The sequence below is a fragment of the Amblyomma americanum genome, chromosome 3 (genome assembly GCF_052857255.1).
Source record: "Amblyomma americanum isolate KBUSLIRL-KWMA chromosome 3, ASM5285725v1, whole genome shotgun sequence".
In the NCBI taxonomy this organism is placed as follows: domain Eukaryota; kingdom Metazoa; phylum Arthropoda; class Arachnida; order Ixodida; family Ixodidae; genus Amblyomma; species Amblyomma americanum.
The window spans coordinates 140,702,184-140,730,155 of NC_135499.1; the positions used below are offsets into that span (position 1 = coordinate 140,702,184).

At 48.6% G+C, this 27,972-nt stretch overlaps 1 protein-coding gene across 4 annotated transcripts in view; it reads right to left on the reverse strand.

The window, feature by feature from the left end:
* LOC144125028 (chitin synthase chs-2-like) overlaps positions 1-27,972 on the reverse strand; it is a 115,948-nt gene that overhangs the window by 43,532 nt on the left and 44,444 nt on the right. For all 4 annotated transcript variants that reach the window (XM_077658063.1, XM_077658064.1, XM_077658062.1 and 1 more), the window contains one exon: positions 3,706-3,774. In XM_077658063.1, the coding sequence (XP_077514189.1) occupies positions 3,706-3,770 (65 nt within the window). In that variant the 5' untranslated portion in view covers positions 3,771-3,774. The remainder of the gene's footprint in view (positions 1-3,705; positions 3,775-27,972) is intronic.

A 27,972-nucleotide genomic window follows, 5' to 3' on the forward strand; every position in this document is an offset into this window, starting at 1 on the left:
ATTCCATCGGTCGAACTGGGCCGTAATTCGCAGATCACTGCCGCATTAAATGCTGCACAGCTCGATTAATGAAGAGACAATCCTGAGAAAGGTTGTGCACCGCAGAAAAGCCCATTCAGGAGCAAGTTCATGGAGCGTGTTTAAGTTTCGTCCTTCGTCAACGGTAAACAGCTGCGTTTGTTTACGTGACCCGATCCATAAAAAATTCAGCGCAGCTTCACTTACCCTCACGTCGCGAATTCACTCCAGAACAGCACTGCCAATATGGCCAGTACTTGTAGCGACGTACCGCGTCTATTCGTGAAAACGTGCGGTCATAGAAGAGAGTTTCGCTTGAGTCGAAGCATGGGTCGTTTGTGAAATGTTTGTACCAGCGACAGCTGTCATATAGTGAAACCTCGCGCCATCTCACGGTCGTCGGATGCGTGAAATGACGTCATCGCACCGCGCTAGCCGTCTATCAGACAAGCGGAGAAAAAGGAGAGGGCGGTGTGCTGTCTGCCTCCTTCCCCGAACAGCGCTGGCGGATACGCTGCTGTTCTCAAGCACTATAGTTAAGAGCCTGCCGAGTCAGCGCTGCACACACGTCTGCGAGCACTGCGCGAGTGCCACCGGGTGTATCGCTGGCGCCGTAACATTGGCCTCTTTTGCTGTGCAATGCCAACGTTTAGGCAGGTTTCAGGGCCGCTGATTAAAAATGGCTGCACGAAACTGTGAACGAGGTATTCGAAGGGCGTAGTGACACACAAAAAAATGGCTTCTCTTAATGGCAACTAGAGTAAAGTTCAACTCACGCAGGTGCATGCCTCTTCCACCGAATGGCACTTAATGAAAGCCTTTGCTGAGGCGCATCACCAAGCTGCTTCCGGCCGCCAAAAAGGAAGTCTATATAGACAGTCGCTGGAATCAGCGACGGAAGAGTTTGCAGGTCCCAAGATCGAAAACTTCGTGCGGGAATGTTCAACTCACGAATCAACCAAGCAGCGGCTGAAAGGGCCCCGAAAAGGTGCAACAGCCACCGAGGAAGTACTCAGAAAGAACTCAGTTGCCCCGCCGCGGTGGCTCAGTGGTTAGGGCGTTCGACTACTGATCCGGAGTTCCCGGGTTCGAACCCGACCGCGGCGGCTGCGTTTTTATGGAGGAAAAACGCTAAGGCGCCCGTGTGCTGTGCGATGTCAGTGCACGTTAAAGATCCCCAGGTGGTCGAAATTATTCCGGAGCCCTCCACTACGGCACCTCTCTCTTCCTTTCTTCTTTCACTCCCTCCTTTACCCTTTCCTTACGACGCGGTTCAGGTGTCCAAAGATATATGAGACAGATACTGCGCCATTTCCTTTCCCCCAAAAACCAATTATTATTACTCAGGAGGAAACCACCAGCGAACAAGAAGAAATTGGAAGGGAAACATAAGCTCCGCCTTGAGGGATGACGCGATAGCGTAGTGGATTAATTCCCATATATGCACAATGTCACTCTACATTCGTAGATCCTTGGGAGTGACTGGCGCAGAGCTACGGCGGTTAAGCGGTATGTCACTGCCCTGCGATGGCAGGTGCTCCCAGAGGTGGGCCTTGTGTAACCCACGTACATCTTCCCGAGGGACCAATCAATAATTTAGCTGCCACCTGCCATAGTGGGCAGTTGGCGGCGTCATTCCTGGTTGGAATGACGCCGCAAGGGCACGGGACCTAGGTGGCCCACCTGCCTCCCAGGTTGCTCTCTGGGCACACCACCTGCCAGAGTCATGCTCGGGATTTTTCGCTGACAACGCCGACGCCAGATTTTCTGGACAACGAGGCCTTTAACGCTATCGTGTTAAAAACACACGGACAACTAATCCTATTCTTTTCACCTTACAAACACAAGCTATTATTCTTTTTTGCAGTATTTCCAGTTTTTTTTTTTTGCAACATGCCGTATTTTCGCTGTAAAAAAAAACATTTTATTATGCGTTCGCAATGCGATAGCATTCGAATTTGTTGAATGCTTTTGCCTGAAGGGGCTGGTAGAGCTTGTGAGACCCAGGTTGCTCTTCCGTAACTTTTCCTGCATGCCACCTGCTGCGATTGGCAGGTGGAGGCTTTACACAGACGAACCTGATTTGGGGACGTCACTTCCGCCCTGCCAATGCGCATTCTCCGGTCTGGGAACGTCACTTTGGAGATAGTGACGTCACATGCTTCCAGCCAATAGGACTTCTCCGTTACGATGACGTGCCTGATGATATCACTGCCCGCTGGCCAATCAAAAGTTTTCTGGACTATTCCGGACGGTGGCCGCAGGCTTTTTGCTATGGTAAGGCTTCTTTGCTATCACATAGAAACATGCCCATTCTGGTGTCATGTTTATGTCAAGAGCAAATGAACTGACTCTGCAGCGGTATGCAGAATTAACATTGCTAACTTGCACCATAGGGACGACGACCCGGATGAAATCTTCATATTGCAAAACTGTAAGAAACGACAGTCCGCTACACTGCTTGACAATGAAAGAAATCTGAGGTGTCTTGTCGCCAGCTACGGTCACTCAACAGCGCTGTGCCAGAGCAGATTGACCCACCCTATACAACCTTGCGCATTTGGAACGTCGCCAATACACACCATGCGGAAAAGCAAGGCGCAGCGTGAATACAGCTGACAGTGATAGACCTCATCGAAGCCAGCGGTGAGCTGAGACCACCTATATAGGGCGCCAGACAGCAGCACTGAGAGGCCTATAGTGGCGGTCGACTATGACCTTGCTGCAAGACTCGAACTGGAGCCGGGAAATGGAAGTTATATATTTCTCTCTCAAACGTCAAGCAACGTCCTGAAAAAATTTGCGAATTTTTTTTTTTTTGGTTTGACTCTGGCCGATTTGCCTGGAAGCGTTCCCCGTAAAGTCAAACCAAAAGCAAGCCCCACGATACTAAAGAGTTATATACTCGACTGAACTTGAAACAACGCTTACAAGACTAGAAACACGCCATCAAGAGATTCACTGAGCTGATATTGTGAGAAAGCTGGATGGTTGTCGCAGCAAAGAAACATGGTTAAATGTGAACTTGTATCGATTATCAAGCTCTTAACAGCGCTTTGGAACTAGAACGACATCCGTCGCCTATCAAGGATGGTATCTTGCCTGAAGCTGCAAAGGCCAGATTATTCTCCAATTATCTTCTCAGTGTGTCGCGCCTGTTATACGAGTTTTGCGTAGAAACTTTGTATTTCATTGCGTGAAACTTTGGCTCAGCTTTAAACGCTATCGCCCAGATTGACTGCTGAGGTTGAGATGTGAAACTTTAATGCGACAACGTTAAAAACCTCATTGGGAGGCTTAATTAATTAACAACATTTTCCTTAATTATTTCGCCTCTTTGTCATCGGTCATCTGCACTTTTGAAACTGCAACTACTGACTGATCGGTTATTGGTCCTTGTGGCGCAGGTTGCAAGGGCCAACACAGGAGCGGCAAAACAGTGAAATTTGAAAATAGTTCTTACGAAATCCGGCCAGTGACCTCACAAATAAGAAGAAAGCACTTGAAGAATGTCTTCTGCTCCAGCGTGTGACAATCAGACGCTGTGCTTTCTTGACAAGTTTTATCGATGTCACGAATAGATTAATGAAGCCAAAGTTTTCTTTAATCGAATAGCTCGGGAACAACGCGTTCCTGATTTTGTTTTTTACCTTAAACGAACGCGAAACGTGCGTGAACATGGCTTACCAGCCATTCTGCTGCTGTTCTTGCTGCGTGCGTCGATGAACATCGTTTGCGGTCCCCGCGGCCATGGCTCTGCGAAAAAAAGAAAATAATGCTATAAAACTTTGCAGCGCCTACCTGCACTGCTGACACAAGCAGGAGTAAAATATGTTACATCGAGTGCAAGTTAAGGACAACACAGACAGTCAAATGCACTCCCAGATCCGTCAAACTAAACACGAGGTTGAATATACCAACGCAAGAAGCAACATAGAGTGGATCCATTGGCGCTGAGTCCTGCGCAGGACTAGGGGGAAAAGATGCATCGAAGGCCGGATATATTAGAGCGCGGTGTCAGTGTGCTGAGCAGAAGGAAAAAAGTTTATGCAATACTTGGGATAATATACTCCCCCTAAGTGGAGTACATTTGTAATAAGCGAGCAACTACTCATCAGCATCCACCACGGCAGAGTTATACAGCCACTAAGGAAAGCTATACAGCTTTCAAAAACTTCGTAGTGTAGGGAAAATTCGTCCTGGTCCGGAGGTCGAAGCCGGGACCATCGCCTATCCGCAGTAGTCGCTCCACCAACTAAGCCTTGATAGGGCGGCAAGCGCATAGTAGGGCGAGTTTGAATTGATCAACAAGTCGAAGTAGGAATGGTTAAATCCAATTTTTAGGGGAATCCCCCGAGGTGGAGTAGATTTGGGTGGACGGTTAGTATTGAAACGCCAAACTAGATCCATTCCCATGGGTCGTGGACCTAAAGGTTACAGTAGAGCGATGCGTCAAGCGCGGCTCGAAAACTACGAAAAACGACTTTGTTCCCGGGCAGCAGCAAAATCGTGCAAATGAAGCTAAAAGCACAAAGGACACTTCTGCGTCCCAAGTTTTAGCATTTGCTAGCACTTGCACGAGTAGCACTTGCTAGCATGTGTACAAAGTACCTCGTAATTTTCGCTGCATAACAAGCCAAATAAGTCTGATCGTCGAAGCTTGCTCCACGTATATATTGTTATGGCCGCGATTGTACACTCAAGCACACGCGAGAAGCAAGAAATATGTCTTAGCGGAACAACACGACAAATATAAGAAGCACGCTGCCGATACACTCACGTAGCTCGGCTTGCATACAAAGGGCCCGGAATATGCAGAGAGCCAGTAGCTGCTGATATCCGTGAATGTGAAGCCTTTTTGGGGACACAGCGCAGAAATCGCATACATGTAGTGTTACTTTCAGAAGCACGCAGTCTACAAAACGCGCTCGCCTTGCCAGCTGTTAGTATGCGAGGATGGACGTCGGTATAATGCCAGGCATCAGCAAAGGCAGCTTCGGCTCACACCGTCATGTGTCACTACTCACGCCTACGTATTATCGTCAGCGACTGAAAGGTGATCTTTGGCGCATGCGTGTGAATCGGGAGATTGCCAGAACCATGTGAGTAGCACGTGCATATTCAAGCTGTGTACATGCATGTGTGAATAGTTTAGTGCCGCAACGGGCCTGGACCCGCCGCGGTGGCACAGTGGTTACGGCGCGAGGCTACTGATCCGGATTTCCCGCGTTCGAACCCGACCGCGGCCGCAGCGTTTCGATAGAGGCGAAACGCAAAGGCGCCCGTGTGCTGTGCGATATATTAGTGCACGTCAAAGGTCCCGAAGTGGTAGAAATTATTCCGGAGCCCTCCACTACGGCACCTCTTCCTTCCTTTCTTCTTTCACTCCCGCCTTCCTCTCTTCCTTTACGGTGCGCTTCAGGTGTCCGCCGAGATACCAGACAGATGCTGCGCCATTTCCTTTCCCCAGAACCCAATTTAATAATAATAATTGTTTTTTTGGGGAAAGGAAATGGCGCAGTATCTGTCTCATATATCTTTGGACACCTGAACCGCGCCGTAAGGGAAGGGATAAAGGAGGGAATGAAAGAAGAAAGGAACAAATAGGTCCGTAGTGGAGGGCTCCGGAATAATTTCGACCACCTGGGGATCTTTAACGTGCACTGACATCGCACAGCACACGGGCGCATTAGCGTTTTTCCTTCATAAAAACGCAGCTGCCGCGGTCGGGTTCGAACCCGGGAACTCCGGATCAGTAGTCGAGCGCCCTAACCACTGAGCCACCGCGGCGGGGCTAAAAAGTATGCCCGAAGTGTCGCGCTCGCGCCACCGCGTTTGTTCGCTGCCGGTGCCTCTGATGAATTCGCAATAAAAGCTCGTTGCTTCCGCTGTTCCCTTTTCCTTAAGCAGTCACCGTTATTTCCTGACTTATCCGGTCGTGCACACTAAGGGTGCCTAGACAGACAGCACAGAAATTGAAAACGAGCACATATACGCACCGAATCCCGCACGTCCCTGGGACCTGCGTCAAAGTGCCCCTGCTGCTATAGGCTGATCTGTTTTTTACAGGGCAGCTAGCTTATTCGAGAAGGCCATTAAAAAAAACGATACCTGGACTGAATATTTGTTTGATCTGCTTCAACAGCCTGGCCTCTCCGCCTTCGTATCCTCATTTTACCGCTCTCTCCAAGTGCGCAGCCAAGTATATGGCGCTCGCAAACATCAAAACCTATTTGCGCCGCTCGCTATTTCTTTTTCTTTTTTGCTTGTCGAGTGCATTGGACTCGGTGCCCGCTGTTGCATCGCATTTCTCGCGGATTTTGACTTGTATGTAACGCAGGTGCCGTGAGGATTTCATGTCATGCAGCGAGATGCCGCGCAACGTCGCAGGGAGAGAGAGGGGGATAATTTATTGAAAATTCTGAGGGCACTTACGTCTGCTTATGTGGAGAATAATAATATTGTTTTTTTTTTGGGGGGGGGGAGGAAATGGCGCAGTATCTGTCTCATATATCGTTGGACACCTGAACCGCGCCGTAAGGAAAGGGATAAAGGAGGGAGTGAAAGAAGAAAGGAAGTAATAGGCGCCGTAGTGGAGGGCTCCGTAATAATTTCGACCACCTGGGGATCTTTAACGTGCACTGTGCGATGTCAGTGCACGTTAAAGATCCCCAGGTGGTAGAAATTATTCCGGAGCCCTCCGAAAGCAGGTTTTGAGTAAAGGAAATGTTTTTGAGGAATTGAAAGGGCACAGTAGCTTTCAGATCTCAACATTTCGGTGGACACCTCAACTTCGCCATAAAGCATGCAACTGCAGGTGCATATGTCATCGGTCTGAACCCCTGTCGCAAGTGTCAGAAAACATGCAATTGAAGGTGCGTATGCCAGTGGTACAAACCACTTCGCAAGCTAGCCTCCAACTTGACTAAAACATGTAAGCTTTATGCAAATAGAAATTCTGTGACACCACCCATGGAGAATGCAGTGCGACGAACGATAGATCAAAATTTCTGGTGAATGTATTCGGGAATACTTCCACCACATTGAGGTCAACCAGTGACGACATCGCTGGGATTTCATCTGCATTTGGACTGCACTGCCTCCGGGATCGGCCCGGGACATATTAGCGCGGGCGCGCGTCTTTCATAATCTTTCCGCTCCGATCTTTCGACTCTACTAATTTCAGCACGTGGCAGCGGTTGTGGCTCAGCTTAAGCCAGTGGGCAGACCCGTGTACTTTCCTTTTCATTCTTCCTGACAGCAATAGCAGCAGCTGCATTTGCGATCTGCATTTCTGGTGGTTGGTTGGTTGGTTCTGATTTAATATCTGCTACAGGTACCATTTGGACCCAAGATTATAAATTTATTTTTGGAAATATGGCGGAGTGCTTGCAGCGCTCCGGCAAGGGTTGGCCCGGTATTGCATTGCCTCCGGGATCGGCCCGGGACATAGCGAGCGCGCGCGCGCGCGCCTTTCCTATCTTTCCTCTAGTATCTCTTTAAACTCTCCTACTATCCGCACGTGGCAGCGGTTGTGGCTCAGCTTGAGCCAGTGGGCAGGCCCGTGCACTTTCGTTTTCCTTCTTTCAGTCGCAGCAACGACAACTGCAGTTGCGATAACTGTTGCTCAAACCAGCGTCGTCGCTACGGCGGACACGGTTTTGTTGCCGTGCCTCTCTTTCTATCATTCTTCTTTACAAATCAACCCAATTAAGGAAACATTTTTGACGAAAGGAAGGGCCGCAATAGCTCTCAGATCTCAACATCACACTGGACACTTCAACCCCGCGAAAGTATTGGTTTTCAGGAATAATAATAATAATAATAATAATAATAATAATAATAATAATAATAATAATAATAATAATAATAATAATAATTGGCTTTCTGGGGAAAGGAAATGGCGCAGTATCTCTCACATATATCGGCGGAGACATGAACCGCTCAGTAAGGAAAGGGACAAAGGAGGGAGTGAAAGAAGAAAGGAAGAAAGAGATGCCGTAGTGGAGGGCTCCGGAATAATTTCGACCACCTGGGGATCTTTAACGTCCCGGGTTCGAACCCGACCGCGGCGGCTGCGTTTTTATGGAGGAAAAACGCTAAGGCGCCCGTGTGCTGTGCGATGTCAGTGCGCGTTAAAGATCCCCAGGTGATCGCAATTATTCCGGAGCCCTCCACTGCGGCACCTCTCTCTTCCTTTCTTCTTTCACTCCCTCCTTTACCCTTCCCTTACGGCGCGGTTCAGGTGTCCAACGATATATGAGACAGATACTGCGCCATTTCCTTTCCCCCCAAAAAACAATTATTTATTATTATCTTTAACGTGCACTGATATCGCACAGCACATGGGCGCCTTAGCTTTTTGCCTTCATAAAAACGCAGCCACCGCGGTCGGGTTCGAACCCGGGAACTTCAGATCAGTAGCCGAGCGCCTTCAGGAAAGGAAAGGAAACGTTTTTGATGAAAGGCAAGGGCGCAGTAGCTCTCAGGTTTCGACATCTCGGTGGACACCTCGAACCTTGCGAAAGCGTGTGTTTTGGAGCACGGTTTTTGAGGAAAGGAAATGTTTTTGGCAAAACAAAATGTGGAAGCAAAATGTAACAGATGTCGAGATCTCAGAAAGCTTTCAATTTTCTGAGATCTCGACATCTATTACATTTTGCTTAAGCTCGCAGTAGCTCTGAGATCTCGACGTCCATTACATTTTGTAGTATGTGGTTTTTTTATTAAAATAGTAATAAAAAGCAAGGAAAAGATTTTTGCTATGAATTGTTGGGCGAGTTGGTACATGTTGACGTGAAAAAAAACCAGCGAGAAAAGACGCAAGACCAGAGGAAGACGCACACAGACTATCGCCGGCGACAGTCTGTGTGCGTCTTCCTCTGGTCTTGCGTCTTTTCTCGCTGTTTTTTTTTTCACATTTTTTGCTATCCCCGGCATCTGCCATCGATACTGAAGCACCTGAGCTTGGGCAGCGGAAATAAAGGATAGCAGGCAGAATGGAGAAATGAAATGAAAGAGGTGAGGGGACAGGAAGAGAGGATAGGTAATATACACAAACCATTTACACAATAAGAAATGTGTCCAGGGTGTGCGCGTGATTAGTTCATGATGGAGCAATAAAAACACACGCGCATAGCACTATGTTGGCTACAACTGGAGTGGGGCGTCCAGTTGTTTCCACATTTTGCGGACACCTTTTCGCCGACATAGCCTAATCATGCCTTCGCATTAAAAAAATTGTGGTCGATTTGCGCAGTTAGACCAAATGCGCATTAGGTGCGCTAGCAGTTCGGTTTTCACTTCGATTCCGGTGTTCACATCCAGTGTTCACGGATGTCAGTTGTTCGGATAACGATAATGGGTTAATGTCCATACAGAGAGAATTGATCGTTCCTGGCAGTCTTCCTACCCCATATATATATATATATATATATATATATATATATATATATATATATATATATATATATATATATATATATATATATATGTGTGTGTGTGTGTGTGTGTGTGTGTGTGTGTGTGTGTGTGTGTGTGTGTGTGTGTGTGTGTGTGTGTGTGTGTGTGTGTGTGTGTGTGTGTGTGTGTGTGTGTGTGTGTGTGTGTGTGTGTGTGTGTATTGTTACAGGTTCTATTTACAAATAATATTTACAAGGCAGGTCGAGAGGAGCCTGGTGCGCCGGCAGCAGGATACTTGACTTTCTCTTCCACTTCCAGCCGCCGCACGTCTTCTTTATTCCTCAGAGCCCATGCGCAGCACGTGACATTTCCCCGTTCGCAGACGAAGCCCTCTGGGCCAGTCAATCAATCGGGGTCCCGAGAGTGGAATGGCTTCAGCCGTGCGACATGCACGACCTGGGTTGTCCTTGAGCGGCGTCCTTGCGTTGATTGGGGAGAGATGACATAGTTGAGGTCATTGAGGCGAGCAACAACGATGAACGGGCCTGTGTAGTGGGATAGCAGCTTTTCTGATAAGCCACGCTTGCGTAGGGGCGTCCACAACCATACAACGTCACCGGGCAGGTAGGAGACATCCTTGCGCCGGCGGTCATAACGCTGCTTAGAGCGATGCTGTGATGCCAAGGTGCGTATCCGGGCAATCCGACGGGCTTCTTCAGCGCGACATAGAGTGTTGGCAATAGAAGGCTCGGTGTCGAGAGAGAAAGGTAAGATGCTGTCGAGGGAGCTTCGAGGCGGACGGGCATAAAGAAGGAAGAATGGGCTGTAACCAGTTATTTCATGCCTCGACGTGTTATAGGCGTATGTAATGAAGGGAAGCACGTCGTCCCAGTTCTTATGGCGGGAATCGACATACATGGCCAGCATGGTCGTGAGTGTCCGATTGGTACGTTCAACCAGTCCATTAGTCTGGGGGTGGTACGGCGTCGAGTGGCGAAAATGGCATGAACTAAGACGCAGAAGCTCTTCCACAACGTCTGCCGTAAACTGGCGACCGCGGTCACTGATAACAACTCGAGGAGGTCCATGCCGGAGGATGACAGCACGAAGAAGGAAGAGCGAGACCTCAGCAGCGGTGGCGCAAGGTAGGGCGGCGGTCTCACAGTAACGGGTGTGGTGATCAACGCACACTATAATCCAGCGGTTACCGTTGGACGAGCGGGGAAACGGGCCGAGCAGATCGAGTCCAACTTGTTCATATGGCGTGCTTGGAGGTGGCAAAGGATGCAGGCGTCCAGGCGGAGAAGTCGTGGGAAGCTTGAACCGCTGACACTGCACGCAGGTGGCCACGTAGCGCTGAACCATGTGACGCATTTTTGGCCAATAAAAACGTTCTTTGATGCGGTTAAGGGTCCTGGCAAACCCCAAATGCCCAGCCGTGACGTCATCGTGCATTGCCTGCAGAACAGAGGAGTACAGAGTAGCCGGAACGACGAGGAGAAAGCGCGCACCTCCAGGCGAGTAATTCGTTCTGTAGAGTAAACCGTCGCGAACGCAGAAAGGGCTTGCGGATGTCGGGTCACGGGCTTCGGCAAAAAGCGGCGCCAAGTGCTGATCCTTGCGTTGTTCCATCTGGAAAGTGCCAAGATCTGGAAACTCTTTGGAAACGGCAGCGAGATAGACATCGAAGTTTTCATCATCGGAAGTAGTAACCGTGAGCGGCAGCCGCGAGAGGCAATCTGCGTCGGCGTGTTGGCGGCCACTTTTGTAAGACACTTTGAAGTTAAACTCTTGGAGGCGTAACGCCCAGCGGGCCAACCGACCGCAGGGGTCGCGTAGATTGACCAGCCAGCACAGAGAGTGATGGTCTGTGACGACTGTAAAAGCACGTCCATAAAGGTACGAACGAAACCGTTGTACGCCGAAAACAACGGCGAGACACTCTTGCTCTGTTACAGTGTAATTGCGTTCCGACTTGCTGAGGGTGCGACTTGCATAAGCGACAACGTGTTGATTGCCCTCATGGCGTTGGATAAGCACAGCACCCACGCCGATGCCGCTGGCGTCAGTGTGGAGTTCAGTCGGTGCTGTCGGGCAGAAATGACGCAATATTGGCCGCGAGGTGAGGAGAAACTTGAGCTGCCGAAACGCGGAGTCGCATTCGGGAGTCCAGTGGAAAGGGGTGTCTTTCTGCAGGAGACTTGTAAGCGGGTAGGCTAAATCAGAAAACTTGGGAACGAAACGCCGAAAATATGAGCAAAGTACTAGGAAACTCCTGAGCTCTTTCACTGATTTGGGTTCTTTGACACTGCTTACAGCTTCAACCTTCTGCGGGTCGGGTCTGAGGCCATCCTTGTCAACGAGATGACCAAGCACAGTAATTTGGCGTTCACCGAAGCGACACTTCTTCGAGTTCACCACGAGGCCCGCTCTCTCTATGCAGTCTAGGACAATGGCTAAGCGGCTGTTATGTTCGGCGAAGGTCCTACCAAAAATAACATCGTCCAGATAACACATGCAAACTTGCCACTTCAGGCCACGTAAAAGCGTATCCATAAATCGTTCAAAAGTGGCAGGAGCGTTGCAAAGGCCGAAAGGCATAACATTAAATTCATACAACCCGTCAGGTGTCACGAATGCTGTCTTCTCTTTGTCTTGCGGGTGCATCGGGATCTGCCAGTACCCGGACCGTAGATCCACCGAGGAAAAGTAGGAGGCTGAGTGGAGGCAGTCAATGGCATCATCAACGCGCGGGAGCGGGTAAACATCCTTCTTTGTGACAGTGTTAAGCCGGCGGTAGTCGACACAAAATCGCCAAGTGCCATCTTTCTTTTTGACAAGGATCACTGGAGCAGCCCACGGGCTTGAAGATTCCTGAATGATGCCGCGGTGCAACATGTCACGGACTTGTTCATCGATTATCTGACGTTCGGAAGGCGAGACGCGGTATGGCTTCTGACGAATCGGCTGTGCAGATCCAGTATTGATCATGTGATGGGTACGGGAAGCTGGAATCGGCGGTGGTTGGTCGCGACCAAAGTCAAACACGTCCGCATGCTTCATAAGAACGGCCACTAGTACCTGGCGGTCGCTAGTGGGTAGGGATTTGTTGACCATGGCTAGGAATTGAGAGTCGCTCAGATCGCGGCGTCTAGTTGGACGAGACACGTTGTCAGTGATCGCGGCAACTGGTACAGAAAAACGTTCTTCAAAGCCAGCAAGTTTTAAACCACATGGCAATACTGCAGGTTCGTTGGAATGATTGACAGTCCAAAGAGTGGCATGGCCCTTGGTCACATGGACGACGCTGCGGGGTACTAGCACACTTTTCTTTGCACAGTTAAGGGAACAAGGTTCCACCACAGCACCGAAGGCATCAAAAATCGTGCTCGAGGACACAACGGGAACGAATATGGCAGACATTGCTAAACGACGGTATCTTCAGAGACAGAAAACACTTGGGCAACCACTGGCGAGTCTTCTATGAGAGCTGACCGAAGGCCAGGACTTAACGATATGCCACCACTGCGGAAGTCGAGAGTAGCGCCGCACTGGTGCAAAAAGTCAATACCGAGGATGATGTCATGCGTAGAACGAGGGAGCACCGTGAATTCAGTTCGGAACATGTGGCCAGCGATCACTACATTCACAAAACAAATACCAATCGGAACCAATGATCCTCCCCCTACACCCCGGAATATAACAGCACGATCCCAAGCGAACATTATTTTATGACCCAGACGGTTCTTGAAAGTTGAACTCATCACTGACACCGTGGCACCAGTGTCCACTAAGGCCATGACGCAAATACCGTCCACTAAAACTTCAAGGCGGTTCCTTAACATAACAATGGGCAGAGGAATTGGCACTATCGATGATCCGGCGACCGCACCTCCATCGGCCGCACACGCTAGTTTCCCGGGGACGGTGGGGAACGACGTTGGGGGGAAGGCGAGCGGCGAGAGCGGTGCGGAGGTGGAGTCAGACTTCGGTCAGAGGCAGGGGAGTCGTTCCGTGGTGGCGCGTAACTGGATGGGCGCTGAGACGATGTGAAGACACGGTCATGAACAGGCGCATTGAAACTCAGGCGAGGGTTCGACCATTGGCGCTGGGAGCGGGAAAACTGGCCCCGGCGACGGCAGAATCTAGATATGTGACCGATCATACCACAGCGGTAACAAAGTGGTGGGTCGGGGGGGCACTCGGGATAACACTCCTCGTAGCCAGTGTTGAAACGACCATCGTACTCCGGCTGCCGCAGGTGGCGTTGCGGATGAGCTGGCGCCCTGGGGCCGGGGCGGGTGATCCGGGGAGCGTCGCTGTAATCAATGCGAGTAGCACTGGTAGGGGCCTGGGCAGACAAACTCCAAGGGGAGGAGCGGTAGGCGGGAGCCGCCTGCAGAGAACAGCTCCCATACGGGACCTCACTGCGGCGCGCAAGATCTTGATGCCGGGAGAGTTCGTCACGCACGATTTGACGAATGACGTCAGGGAGAGTCGCCGCATTCACAGGCTCGTGGAAATCCACGCTGGCGACGGTGGTGACGTTAGGCAGGCGACCGAACTTGGGAGTAATTCGACGCAGTTTTAGAGCTTCAAAGGTGCGGCAGTGCTTGATGATATCCGTGGGCGAGTCTAAATTTTCTTTACTAATAAGAAAGCTGTAGACGTCCTCTGCGATGCCCTTGAGGAGATGACCAACGCGATCTTCGTCGGACATACTGGGATTAACGACTTTGCACAGCTTCAAGACCTCTTCTATGTAAGTCGTGCAGGTCTCTCCAGGCACTTGCGCTCTCTGAAGCAAAGACTGCTCAGCGCATTTTCGTTTGGCAACAGTATCCCCGAAGCAGCTGCGGAGCTCTTCCATGAAGCGGTCCCAACTTGTTATTGATACCTCATGGTTTTCGAACCAAGTTAGCGCGGTGCCATCGAGAAAGAAGACGACATTGGCCAGCTGAAGAGTGGCATCCCAGCCGTTGTATTTGCTCACCCGCTTGTAATGGGTGAGCCAATCATCCACGTCTTCGCCAGCCTTCCCGGAAAACGTCCGCGGCTCACGGTAGTGCTGCCAAGCGGGCGTTGCGGCGCCGGTCGGACGTGCGTCGGCTTCCTTGGGCATTTGCACGGGCAACGGTGGCAATCCGGCGATTCTTCGGCTGCAGCGGTTGCGAGAGGGGTCCGTGGTGATCGACCCAGCACCTGCACCACACTGTTACAGGTTCTATTTACAAATAATATTTACAAAGCAGGTCGAGAGGAGCCTGGTGCGCCGGCGGCAGGATACTTGACTTTCTCTTCTACTTCCAGCCGCCGCACGTCTTCTTTATTCCTCAGAGCCCATGCGCAGCACGTGACAATATATATATATATATATATATATATATATATATATATATATATATATATATATATATATATATATATATATATATATATATATATATATATATATATATATATATAAAATGCGAATATTCAAATTTTTGAATACGAATCGAATATGTTTGATATTCGATTCGTATTCGAAAATTGATATTCGTGAATTTCCCAATATTCGAAAATTCCCGAATACTCGCCAGCGATCGTATACTGCGCATACTTTCATAAATTCGACCGTGGCAAAACCACAATATTTGGGCAAATTAGCCGATAATCGAGTTAAAAATTCTAGGAAAACAATACAGAGGTCCTATCCGCTTCCTTCTCCGCCGTTTATCACGCGGACCGACCGCATCCCGCAAGGCTTCACCTCGTGAGAATTTCCCCAAGTGGGCTTTTCCACATATCACCAGTGCTGAGAACAAGATGGCCGACGGCCCGCTTCGAGCAATCGCAACGCGAAATCGCGCTTTTTTTTTAATCTTTCGGTAATATGTAACATATTTAATGCCCACATCCGAAGAATGCGTGCTGTCGCCTTCATAACTCTCCGAGAGTGACTTCCGACATCCCGTTTGTAAACTACGCTATGCGGGAAAGCCTACTTGCGGAATGCCGCGGGAGCCTCTTGAAGGGGTTCGTCGAGTAGTCACAACAGGGCAAGCGATCCTTTTGAAATCTCGCCTATTACATGGTGCATAGTAACCTGCACACCTCTTTAGCGGGCGTAACGGCAGGTGTGGCAACAGTCGGAAGGCCTCTGTCGCTAGGGCAAAAAAATAGCCTGGCTGCGTAGTTGCAGCTTCTGAGCTTCACCGCTGCCCCGCGGCAAGTTCAAATGTCGGCCCGCGCATTCGCCGATAGTCCAATCCCAGCTCCGCGCGGCTTGTTTCTTTTCCTTTTTAGAAACCGCATCGCCGTTCCGACGCCAGTGTGTGTTCCCCGGCCCCTTGCTAGTGTGTTCCCTGGCCCCTTGCTTGCATTTGTGTTGCTCTTCCAGCACTCCAAAACGGGTGGCTCGTCACGGGCTTAGCGCGATGGAGCTGCCTCATAAGGCCTTACTGCATCTTCAGCATTTTCGGCAGCATTTTTTTTTCCGGAGGGTGGGGGGGGGGGGGGGCACAGAGGCCTTTGGATGAACCGCGCATTTCTTCCGGTCCTTTGAACTCCGAATGAATGAGGTTTAATAGTCATCATGTTATTTTTTTGTTGCCAGTCTTGTCTTTCTATGGATTTTATTTTGCATGACCTCATTATAGTTTGGATACTGTTATGCTTTCTAATCAAGTAGTATACATTTCTGTGCACATCATGTTTCTTTATATGGTACTGAGGCAGTCTAGTTTCGATTATTTTAGTTGCAAGGACCATACACTATTTTGAAAAAAGTAAGGGCAACAACGTTTGCTTGCTCATTGTTTTCTGAAATTGTTTTTTACTGAGCAGATATTCGATATTCGAAGCCATATTTTCTTCATATTCGTATTCGATTCGTATTCGAAAATTTCAATATTCGCACACCCCTTGTGTGTGTGTGTGTGTGTGTGTGTGTGTGTGTGTGTGTGTGTGTGTGTGTGTGTGTGTGTGTGTGTGTGTGTGTGTGTGTGTGTGTGTGTGTGTGTGTGTGTGTGTGTGTGTGTGTGTGTGTGTGTGTGTGTGTGTGTGTGTGTGTGTGTGTGTGTGTGTGTGTGTGTGTGTGTGTGTGTGTGTGTGTGTGTGGCGCGCGCGCAAAAGGTTATTGGCTAGAGGCCTAAAGGGGTAAGGAAGGAAGGGTGGGGCTAGGCGGTGACTCACCATGGAAGCCTCACAAGCGAAGCTTCACAGTGAGCTGTCTTTTTCATCGCTGATTGCGGCCGAATGCAATTCTCACAAGACGTCACTGTTGTGGGGCGATGCTTGTCCCGCATTGTCTGAAGCCTCTCGTACCCCCTCACAAGGTGCTGCCAATTTGGGGTCACATCACAGTTACATGCGTCGACGTTAAGCGAGTGTATATAAAGGCGACAACGTGCAGTACTGAAGAGGCTGCTGGCTGAAAAGAAAAAAACACCCAGCGCAATGTCGCGACCAGAATCTTACGGGGCGCCTGTTGTCTGAAAAAAAAAGTTTATTGTAGCTCTGCCTCGCAAACCAGTCGCGTGGTATTGTTACCAGCGGATAGAGCATGCATGTGCCGTCTCAGCCAAACGTAACCAAGTGACGGCATTTGCTTCTCAGACGTATATATAAAGCCCGGACGGTACACCTAAAAGCCGAAAGTTATGGAATGTATCGAACTTTGCACAGATTTAGGGTTTTAGGGGTGTATGATAAGCGCTCCACTACACGGCCAAGATATGACCCCCCTTCCTTAGTCACTTTTGCTAAAAATCCCAAAATGTTTTTGACTTGACTGCGACGAAATAAATTTTTTCCTCGCGTTAACGTCCCGTAAACTTTTGATCACTATATTAGGTTATTTGTTCTAACAGAGCATACTGCGTGCTTCTAGGGTTGACCACATTGATCGAACTCGGTTTCAGGCGATGTTGTGGCATTGCAAAATTTTACAGATTTTTACTTTCCAATAACTACACCTTAGGATACAAGAGACGCTATATAGTTGCGCAAAGCTCCGGAATGGTCGACTGTCAGGGGATCCCACATTTCTAAACAAAAGTGTTCTCGAGTTCCGCCTCCGTCTAAATGCGACCGCCGCGGTCACCTCACCGTATACGCAGCCCGCGACCTCGCAACTCAACACCAGAATGTTTCCGTAGCCGCTAAGCCACGGCGGTAAATCCACGACGGTAAATTGCCGCCGTGAAAAGAGTGGAAGGTGATGGGTAACAAGTGCTAACTGCATAAGCCTGCCAGTCCTTTACTGCAACTCATCAATGCTTATGCAGCCACTCTTGGTGAAAGATGGCGGAATACAACCTTTGTCCGTAAAGTTACGAAACTGAATCCATTAAAAAAAATGCGTTTAACATTGAAATCATTTGCGCAGCACCCCTTCGAAATCGTCTCCCTTGCAGTCTATACACAGCTTCCAACGCTTCTTGAGGTCTTTGAAACCGTTGGAAAACGCTTCTTTTGGCAGGGCTGTCAGCTCCTTTGTCGTGGCGTCTTTACTGGCCTCCACGCTCTCCATCCAGCGACCATTTAGGGCTCTCTTCACACAAGGAAACAGGAAAAAATCGCATGGGGAGAGGTCAGGCGAGTATGGCGGATGGGGAGGTAGAGTAATGCTGTGCTTGGCGAGAAATTTTGTCACGCTGAGAGCAGTGTGCGGCCTTGCGTTATCGTGGAGAAGGCTCCATTGTCCAGATGCCCACAAGTCAGGGCGACGGCGTCGCAGTGCATCACGCATGTGTTGGAGCACGCGGATATAAAATCCCTGATTCACCGTCTGCCCCTTGTCGGACGAACACGTGGTGTATGACACATCTGGCATCGAAAAAAACTATCAGCATCGTCTTTGTTTTGGTCTCCTGTCGCCGCACCTCTCTCGACGCCGGAGAGTTTGTGGACCGCCATTCGGCGCTCTGCCTCTTTGTTTGAGGATCGTATTGAAAACGCCATGTTTCGTCTTCACCAATGATGCTGTCGATGAATGCAGCATCCTTTTCTGCCTCGGAGAGCAAATCAGTGCTCACTGATGTCCGCGTGTCCTTCTGGTTCTGTGTGAGGGAGTACGGCACAAGTCTGGCATTGAGCTTTCGTTTCCCCAAGTTCTCGCGCAAAATTTGGTGGCATGTTGGCTTACTAATGTCGAGAGCATCTGATAGCATGCTGACTCTAATGGTGCGGGCTTGCTGTACGAGTTCCCTGATCTGAACCACGTTGTTTTAATTCCGTGAGGTTGAAGGGCGCCCTTGCCTTGTGTCATCTTCCACGGAGGTTCTCCCCGAAACGAACCTCTTGTGCCACTAGAAAACTCGCGCCCGCGATAATGTCTATTCGCCGTAAGCGCCACGAAGGAACTCATGCGTCTGTGTGGCTGTGTTGCCAAGCTTCACGCAGAATTTTATGTTTACACGCTGTTCGAGGTGGACGTCGATCTCTCCACATTCACTCACAGTAGAATGCGCAGACGACTATTGACAACGTATGTTTCTACATGTAGTGCCATCTAGCGGTTACCACAGCAATTAGCATAAATAGCTCAAGTTAGCCCGAAAAAATGGTGCTACACATAAGCACCAACATTTGTTTTGGTGAATCATTTCTAGAGAAGAAAATAAATCAGTCTAGAAAATTTACGGACAAAGGTTGTATAACATCTGTGGCGCTTCCTTCACGGGACGGCCTCTGAATGGAGCTGGTTCAAGCCTCCGCTAACATGAAATAATTCTTGGAAGAGCACCTATCCAAAATGGACTACCTCCTAATCTAGAAGTAGCCAATCCAGTGCAGCATCAACAACCGCAGGCTTCGAATTCTGAAACTTGCACGCGAACGTTAAAGAAGCCCTCTCGGCAAGATTCAAGCAGTCAAGTGAAGTATATATCCTCCTTTCGATCTTCCATCTGTTTCGTACGCGTACGCTTTGGAGAGGCCTGCTTGGCAACGATCCGGCCGCAAGTCCAACAGCCTGCTTCTGATCCTCCATTTGTGTCACTGCGGCGTCCATCTCACCCACCTGCCCCGGTGGTACCTGAAGCAGTACCGGTGTCATGGAGACAACCTTTCCCTCTCTGTAACTAGTTGGTACTGCTCATAGTTTGCAGCGGTACGAGTGATTCTGTCAGCCCTTCCACAGGGAGGCAATTCCGGGACTGAAGACTCTGCTCTCTGGACAGCCTTCACTGGCTCAGCTACCAAAGGCCGCAATCCGGCAAGTTGTCTATGAATAATTTAGGAGAAAGATGAGTGACTCCAACCAAGTTAATTTTGCAGAAAAAAACACGTCGTTTCGGGACCGGCTCGTTTCCTTCTTCATGATGTGACTATACGGGCGAGGTGCAGCTTGGCTTTTTGAGCCCTCGTGTAAGTTTCCCAGCCAGACAGACTTCTGTAAAATGTTTTCTTTTGTGTCTATGAATAACTATTACCACAATGTCGGGATAGTCTGGTGGAATGCCAATAGCTAAGACAATAAAGTGCAGGCTATGGTAGACTTCTTGCGCAACATAATTTTGCTCTGTAGTGTGCATAGGAAGCTGTGGGAGTGGGAGTGACGGTATACATTTCTCGAACCATGTGGCTTACAAGAGAGCTCGAATTTAAGAAATCTGCACGACAAAAAAAAAAGCGCTTGCTCTCCTGTGCAACACGCCTATTTAGAATGCGAAATAATAATAGGCGAACTTGGATGTGAACTTGCTTCGTGCCGTCCAAAGACTGCTGCTGGCTGTGACGTCACTACATACGCATCGGCCCATCATCACACCGCACACGACGCTACAGGAAAATATTCGATCAGACGAGTGAGGAAAAAGCGCAGAGCATGGTCTCATGCACGAAGTGCCGCAGGGCAGTGTGCAGAGCGCTTTTATTTTTAACTGCATACAGCGGATTTGCCACGAAAGCTCCCATCTGGTCTGCGGTGCTCCCCATGCATGCGTCGACGACGTCTATATTTCGGCTTCAGGCACAATTACGGGCCTCATTCGTTCGACCTCAAAAAAAAGGCCTAAACATCATCGACCGCTTTTTTTTTTTGCTTTTTACGAATGATGATGTTTCCTCACGCAAAAACAGCTGTGCGTTTCTTTTTTTTTTACGGGATGATACTTTCAAACGTAAAAACAGCTGTGCTGCCTCTCACCCGTAAGCAGCCAAACGATTTACCATTCTGCCTTGACAGGTAACCTTTGATGACTGTTAAGCAACACCATTTTCCGGGGCGTAGTTCTCGACTGACAAGTTTTTTATACAGCGCACAAAATTCTCTCCAAGCACAGGTGAACTCCATAGGAAAGGTCTTTCGCAGACTTGCTGTTACATCTTGGGGCAATTCGACGTCATCTCCGGTCAAAGTTCACCGTGCACTCATGTGTAACAAAATTTCGGGTTTTGCACCGATACTACACGGGCTCTCGCAAGCTTCGAAGGAGCGCTTGCATGCAGAGACTAGTCGCTCATACCCGACAATTCTGGACAAAAGCGTCTTTGTACGGTAAACCATTTATGAACGCAATTTTTTTTTACATATTGTAAGATTTCACTGTAACAACCAACGTATCCGCAGAACTCCCGTCAGCGGGCTTGATTTTTTTTTTTTTTGCTATTAACGTTTTTGCTATCGGCAGAAGAGTTCACCATTGCTTTTCTACGGCAGTCTTCACTGCTCGATGCGAGCGATGAAAAAACTAAAAAAATATTTTGCGACATATCGGAAGAGCGCACCATTACCTTCAATATTTCTATACCAGAATTTCACAGTTTTTTTTTCAATACTCAAAATTTTGTCCAAGATTGTTGGACATGGAAACATTCGTGTGTGTCTCGGTGCTCCCCGAAGAACTTTCTGCTCTCTGGTCATTATAGGGGCACAGCAGCCCCCGCTTCAAGTGTGGTGAACAGCTAACACTTGCCGGCACATTTTCCGCTTTATGACGCAGCACGAAAGGCAGCCGTTTGTTCCTGAGGTACAGGCAAGAGATGGAAGCCATGTCCGGGGTTTCAAGCACGCCGAGTTGCGAACTTCTGAAACGAGACAGCGTTTCTTCTGGTGACCACTACGATCGCGTTGTATGTCAAATGGGTAATCAGAGAGCGCGACGTGAAGATACTTGCTTCAACAGTTTATACTTTACCGGAAACACATGCGATATCCCGGTCGCAATCATGTGTTTACTGATGGCCCTAGTCTTCAAAATTCATTCTACATCCGCATTTCAAATTCCCGAGCTGAATGAACAACGAGCGTCCAGAATGAGACACACGAAAGTACCAGTGACTGCTGAGATTTTTATGGCTCTGCAATTCATATATCATCGGTTCAAGAACACAAACACACGGACACACTCGCGCGCACACGTTCCGATCAGAGGACTGATCACTCGAGAAAAATATCGGTCCTTCAACGAAGCGCGAACTTGGCGCTATATATATATATATATATATATATATATATATATATATATATATATATATATATATATGTATATATATATATATATATATATATATATATATATATATATATATATATATATATATATATATATATATATATATATATATATATATATATATATATATATATATAGAGAGAGAGAGAGAGAGAGAGAGAGAGAGAGAAGAGTTTGTGTTTAAACGTCCCCTATATCTGTGTATGTGTGTGTGTGTGTGGGGGGGGGGACATTGTATTATTCCTAAAAAAAACCGAAGCAGACGCAGCGGTTAGACAATCTTACGTCAGTACTGCCGCTTAATTATAGGCTTCCGTTCTCGAGATGTGAAAAGAGCAGTCGCTTAAACTTCCTGCGAGCTGGTATGAGCGAAAAGATCATCAACGCACTGTAAATGTTCACAGTTTCGCTTCCTTCCATCAGAAGTTCGGAAACTTTCATGCACCGCTTGTGATTCAGAACATCGTACATGAAGCGCTTTGTAAACAAAGAATTGGCCGTGCAGACAGCGCACGATGTGTGCGGCCATGACGATGACGAGTCTGCAGAAGATGTCAGTTTTACGACACGATTGAAGAGCGACTTGAAAGCAATTGATAAAATTTCTTTCAATCTTCAAAAGCTATTGGGTGCAAGGCCGACGCGTGAGCTACAAAAATGAGCAATCATGGCGCTGCAATCATTACTATAGAGGACAGCGTCATCCTTTGGTGCTCATAAACCTTACGCATTCCATCGTTCATCACGGGCCGTCTTCAGTGAAGCAGGAGTCAGGTCTCTCCTGCTGCTGTCGCTGCTGCTAGCGGTCGAGACACCGGACGTTAAACGTGCCTGTCTCGCGGCGGCATATTCACGGCGGCGTTTAGCCAGTCGTTCGGCGCGCTGTTCGTCTGTTTCCCGGGCGATTCGTTTCCTCTTCATCTCGTTCCACTGTCGATTCCAGGCCTCCTCCAGCTTATCAGAATTGTCGATGTCCATACTGTCGCCTCAACTGTGGTTGCGGCGCACGCCAGCTCTCCTGTTCAATCCTGTGACATCTTATCACACATGCGACGCAGCTGTCGAAGCGAGCGGAGGCGAGCGCAACAACGAGGAACGCGGTGTCACGTCCTACCACACGGCGGCGGCGGCGAGCGGCGCGGTGTGACGTCATGCCAGATGGCGCGGCGAGCGCGCGAAGGGGCTTTAGCGAAGCACAGTAACCTTCCGCGGCGAGGCGCGCGTTGTGACGTCACGTGCCTCGATGGAGTACCGCCACGGCGAAATCGCGAGTTTGCGGACAATAAAGCGTTCGCTTTAAAAGTTATAGCACCGTAACTGCCTCGCTGAACGGTGAGCCCCTGATCTATCCCACGAACAAAAACTTAGAAGACAGGGCAAAAATAAGGTGGACGATGCGATACATAGCGCATGCTGACAATTTGATTCGCGGCTTTTCCGGTTTTCATTTCATTGCCCGATGAGGCCAGCTGCCTTTTGGTACAGTGAGCCCGACGAAGCTTAATGGATGCCTGATTGGCGCGCTACCTGTAGCGTAAATCATAAACGTTTCAGTATTTATGATAGGGCCGGTATAAGCATAAGCGCATCGGAAGCCAGCTTTGCTATAATCAAGAGCGCGTAGAGACGACGAAGAACTGTCGGGATGTCCGAGGCAGTATACCTGCGTTTACAAGCCAAAGAATTTCGACCTGTGTGAAATGGTACACGGAGGAAAGAAGGCTTACAGTCGAACGAGAGGCAAATACAAACACAGTGCTCGGTACCCACCGCTTTTCCAGTGGGTAAGACTTTTTCCTGGTCTGGCGTTTGGCCGCTTTTAGGTGAAATGCTTGGAAAAATGGATCTTTGACCTCACCTAGTGAAGATCAATCACAAGCACATTATCCATGGCGCCCTTTGGCCCGGCTGACCTTGCGCCATCGAAAACAAATTATCATCGTGTCCTTCCTCCTTTCTTACTTGATCAGCGCCCCATATCAGTTGGGTCGTACCAAGAAGCCGAATTTGTTACACTTGTCAATTCTGATCGAGAGCTGTATGATACCGTTAACAGCTCCCCAGCTGTCTCGCCACCGGCAGAAGTGGGCAGCCGAGTTGCGGAAACTGCTCAGAGAGACCACGTAACGGCCGAGCTCCAGCATCAACCTCCTCCTCATCATCATCATTATCACAGTCAGCCAGGCTATACGTCCGCTTAAGTTTAAAAGCTTCTGCCACAAGCCTTTAATAACTTTAATTAGCCCCGTCGTGCCAGCCGCGGCTACCACTAGCGATGCAAATTTCTTAATTTATTCTCCCTGCCTTTCGCCCCAGGCTATGCTTTCTATCCATCATAATCCACTCTGTTGCCTTAGCAGCTCTCGATTTTCTGCCTTTACATGTCCTGCTCAAAAGCGTTTTCTCCTCGTGATTTCCACTGGGGTATAACTACTCTAGTTTGTTCTCTAACCGCTGCTCTGTTGTTGCCTGCCTTGAACGGTGCACTCCTATCGTTTCCCCTTCACAGCTCGCTGGCTTCAGTTTAACCTTAAGCCTTTTCGTTAGCCTCCAAGTCTGGGCCCAAGAGATGAGTAGCAGCGTGCAGCCTTTGTAAAAAATACACAGCCTACCAAGTTTGCTTCAGAACCACGCAACGTGCGGCAGGTTATTAATCATCAGAGTTTCAAATTTCCCGCAGGAACTCTCGTCCTCACGTCTCCGTAACTTGGGAATCCCTTTGGTGATAAGGAGCTTCACTTGGCGGCTTAGATGCAAAACTCTTGGGCTGTACATTTCTGACAAAAGCTGCGTTTTCCTCTTTAAGGGTATCGCTAATCTGTCGCTCATAACGCTGTACAGCTTCCAGAGTGTTCTCCAGCCCATTCTTATTACTCCGGGTAATTTCTTTCGCCTGACTTGGACCTGAAGTCACCATGTGCTCCCTTACAATTTCAAACGTAAAAACCTATACATGCAGCGGAAGCTATACCCGTACTGCCGGTCTGATACAGATTGGAGACTCATTCATGACGGCATGGTTTCAGATCGTTGACATCGGAATGTCGCATCACTGAATGTCATAGCGGCATGTCACGACGAGTCTTTCGCAGCTGTATTGCAGGAGTTATGTTTTTATCGCTGAGAAGTGGGTTGACACTTGTAATGCGAAATGTTGGCTGTCAATCACGCAGTGATTTATGGGAAAAAAGACTGCCATCCCGTGCTTTGCAGAATACCATTGCAGTCCCTCTATTCGGGGCATCTCGAAGCCATATATGCATAGTAGTTTATATTTCTCTGTTACTGAAATATATAAACTACATTGAAATTAAATGAAGAGCTACAGCCAGCCTATATTCCCCTCTAGTCACGTACTACACCGCTGTGAGCTCGACGCCGATAGCACCAGCCTGAAAAGCAGACAAGTGTTTCGCTGGAGTAATGGAATGTTAGGGTGTCTCATTGAAAGATAAGCGAGATTAGTTGGCAGAAATATGTGCCGAAAAAATTTCAAACGTCTTATCGAAATGGTCCTTATCAACTTGTGTCATGCCCACCAACGATGCCTTATCGTTTCTATTTTTTTTTTCTTATTGCGACTTGTGCGCTTCTTTTCGCTGGGGAGTCTGCATTCTAGGCATTTCGTATGTTGCAGCAGCATGAACCGAGGTACGTGAAGTGGGTAGTTCAGCGGCGTCTCGCAGACGGCTCTTCCATCTTCAGCTGCTCAACAGCGGGCAAATTGTCCTTCATAGCTCTACGCGTGGTTCCGTTTCCTAACAGCTTCCTTCCCGTTTCCTGTTGCTTTCCCCTTATGATGCCGAAATAAATAACATGTCAGCAGTGCTGTTGCGAGGTAGTTACGGGGCGGGAAACGGATATCCCCTTTCATCACAGATTTACGCTCACGCCCACGCATGCGCAAAGCCAGCGACTAATGCCTGTCCTGTAGGGCTCCCATTACGTTTATAATTCAGCCGTTGCCGAACACCTGCCTCAAAAAAGCGGCCTCAGCGTTTCTCGCTGGGATCACGTGCGCCTTTCCGATCCGCATGGCGAGTATACACAGGCTGCAGCACACTCCCAGAATTACATGGTCGCTCAATGGCTACCTAAGCCCTTACTCTTATATAGTTTCTAAACACTACCTAGAGGGAAAGCTGATTCCACCGGTTATGCGAGTTTGTTAAAATGGCACTTCGCCCGCCGTAGGAATGCCGAGTAGACAATGGTGTCTTACTTAGCTTCGCTACTGTTAACCCTAAAACATAACTACGACTGCAGAAATACAAATTTTCTTTGAAAAAAATATTTCAAAGAAACATTGTTTTACAATCAATATCTATTGTAATAAAATGTGCTTACTGTAATTTGCACTACATGAGCAGACACATGTTCAACATTCTTGGGAAAATTTTGGAATATTGAGAAATTCCTATAGGTACTGTTATGGAAATTTTGAAGGTAGTGGTTATTTCTTCCGCTGTGGGGCAAAATCTTTCTTTTAAAGTTTTTTAATCGCTCGACCGAGCAGTTAAGAGTACAATAAGAATTAACGTGGAACGTTTTTGACGATAGCAAAAACGTTAACTGCAAAGAAGGCTAATGGTGTCTTCGACTGGTCGCTCCCGTGATCCGGTTAGGATTTGGCAGAGTGGGAGCCGCTCTTTCTGTGAGCGCATAGCGAGACTATAGTCAAGCCGAATGGTCAGCGAGTTTTTAGAGCGGAAGCGCAGGAGGCAGAAGGAGGACGTAACTTCCGGAACCACGACGCGGCACCGCTGCTGATGTCAGCAGTTATAGCCACGCGTAAAGTCCCTTGATTAGCTTTAGCCGCACGTGGTCGCACGCAGTTTGCACCGCGGTCGCCGCTTAGCCTGTATCGATCGCTACCCCGACTCTCCGTCCCACGGGACGCTCATTTTTCGAACATCGCCTCGTGGGTAGCACTGTCGTCCTCGTCTGCTGCTGGAATCGCTGTTGTCATGCGACAGCAGCACAGACCGCGTTCCTATAGCGTAGTTATCCGGCGTCTCTTCGATATTTTGCCTCACACAGCGATGCACCCGCAAAACATAACATGTTAAGGACGCTACAACTGCGTCAAAAGCCTACACTTGCTTCTGCCTACGCACAGGTGACGCCGATGCCTCGTACCGCTTTCGCGAAATGGCGGAGGCGGCTCCGTCACGTGAACTCATCTCGGAGCCGCTCTGACTTCTTTCTCGGAGCGCGTCAGAGCGCTCTGAGTTGGAGGCGAGCACTCAGAAAGAACCAGCCGATTGTGGTCGGAGCGTCCGATTTCGACCAGCCGAATGGGCGGTCGCCTCTCGGAGCGCTCTAGAGCGATCTAAAGCGACCAGCCGAAGACACCATTAGACTGTCGACGGGAGATCTGCGAATATATTGATTGTTATAGTGAAATCATAGAATATATGAAAAAAAATGCGTTCATGAACTCTTTCCCGTCGAAAAATGCTTTTGTCCAGAATTGTTGAGCATGAGCAGATAGGCATAAACAGTCACCGAATTAACCCATGGTGAGAGGGGGCTTTCTCTTCATGTCGTAAAATACAGCTAACCGTCGAAAAGGTGTTTTTTTTTTCGTTTAACAGACACTCTTCTCAAGCAAATATGCTTTCAAAAAAAATTGCAAGCGCATAAAATAGTTCACTACAGAAGCTTCCGTTTACACGTTGTGAAAAACAGAAACGTTTCAATGGCGTCGTCTGCTATTGCGGGTTCTCGCCCCGTGTTCGTTCGTGCCATGAGAAACTGGCCCCAGCCCTCACTTTTCTATGAGAGATTAGTTTGCACGTGCTAAATGCCGGATTTCAACATGTCCTGGCGCTGCGCTTACAGATTTCGCCAAGAAAAGCATGAATTAAGAACAGGAAAACCGTCCTACCCATAAGTGACGGCTGACAAGTGCAATATGCTGATATTTGCGTCACTTAATTCATGAAGTGGAAGTCATTTTTGCATGTGATTCGCGGCCGCCACCAGACTTCGAAATGAAGCAAATGCAATCATCGACGAGGGCGGTTAACGTAAGTTGCGCTTGTCGAAGTACTTTGCGTTCCTAAAAAATAAATCTCTCCTAGACTTCTACAGAAATGTTCACATT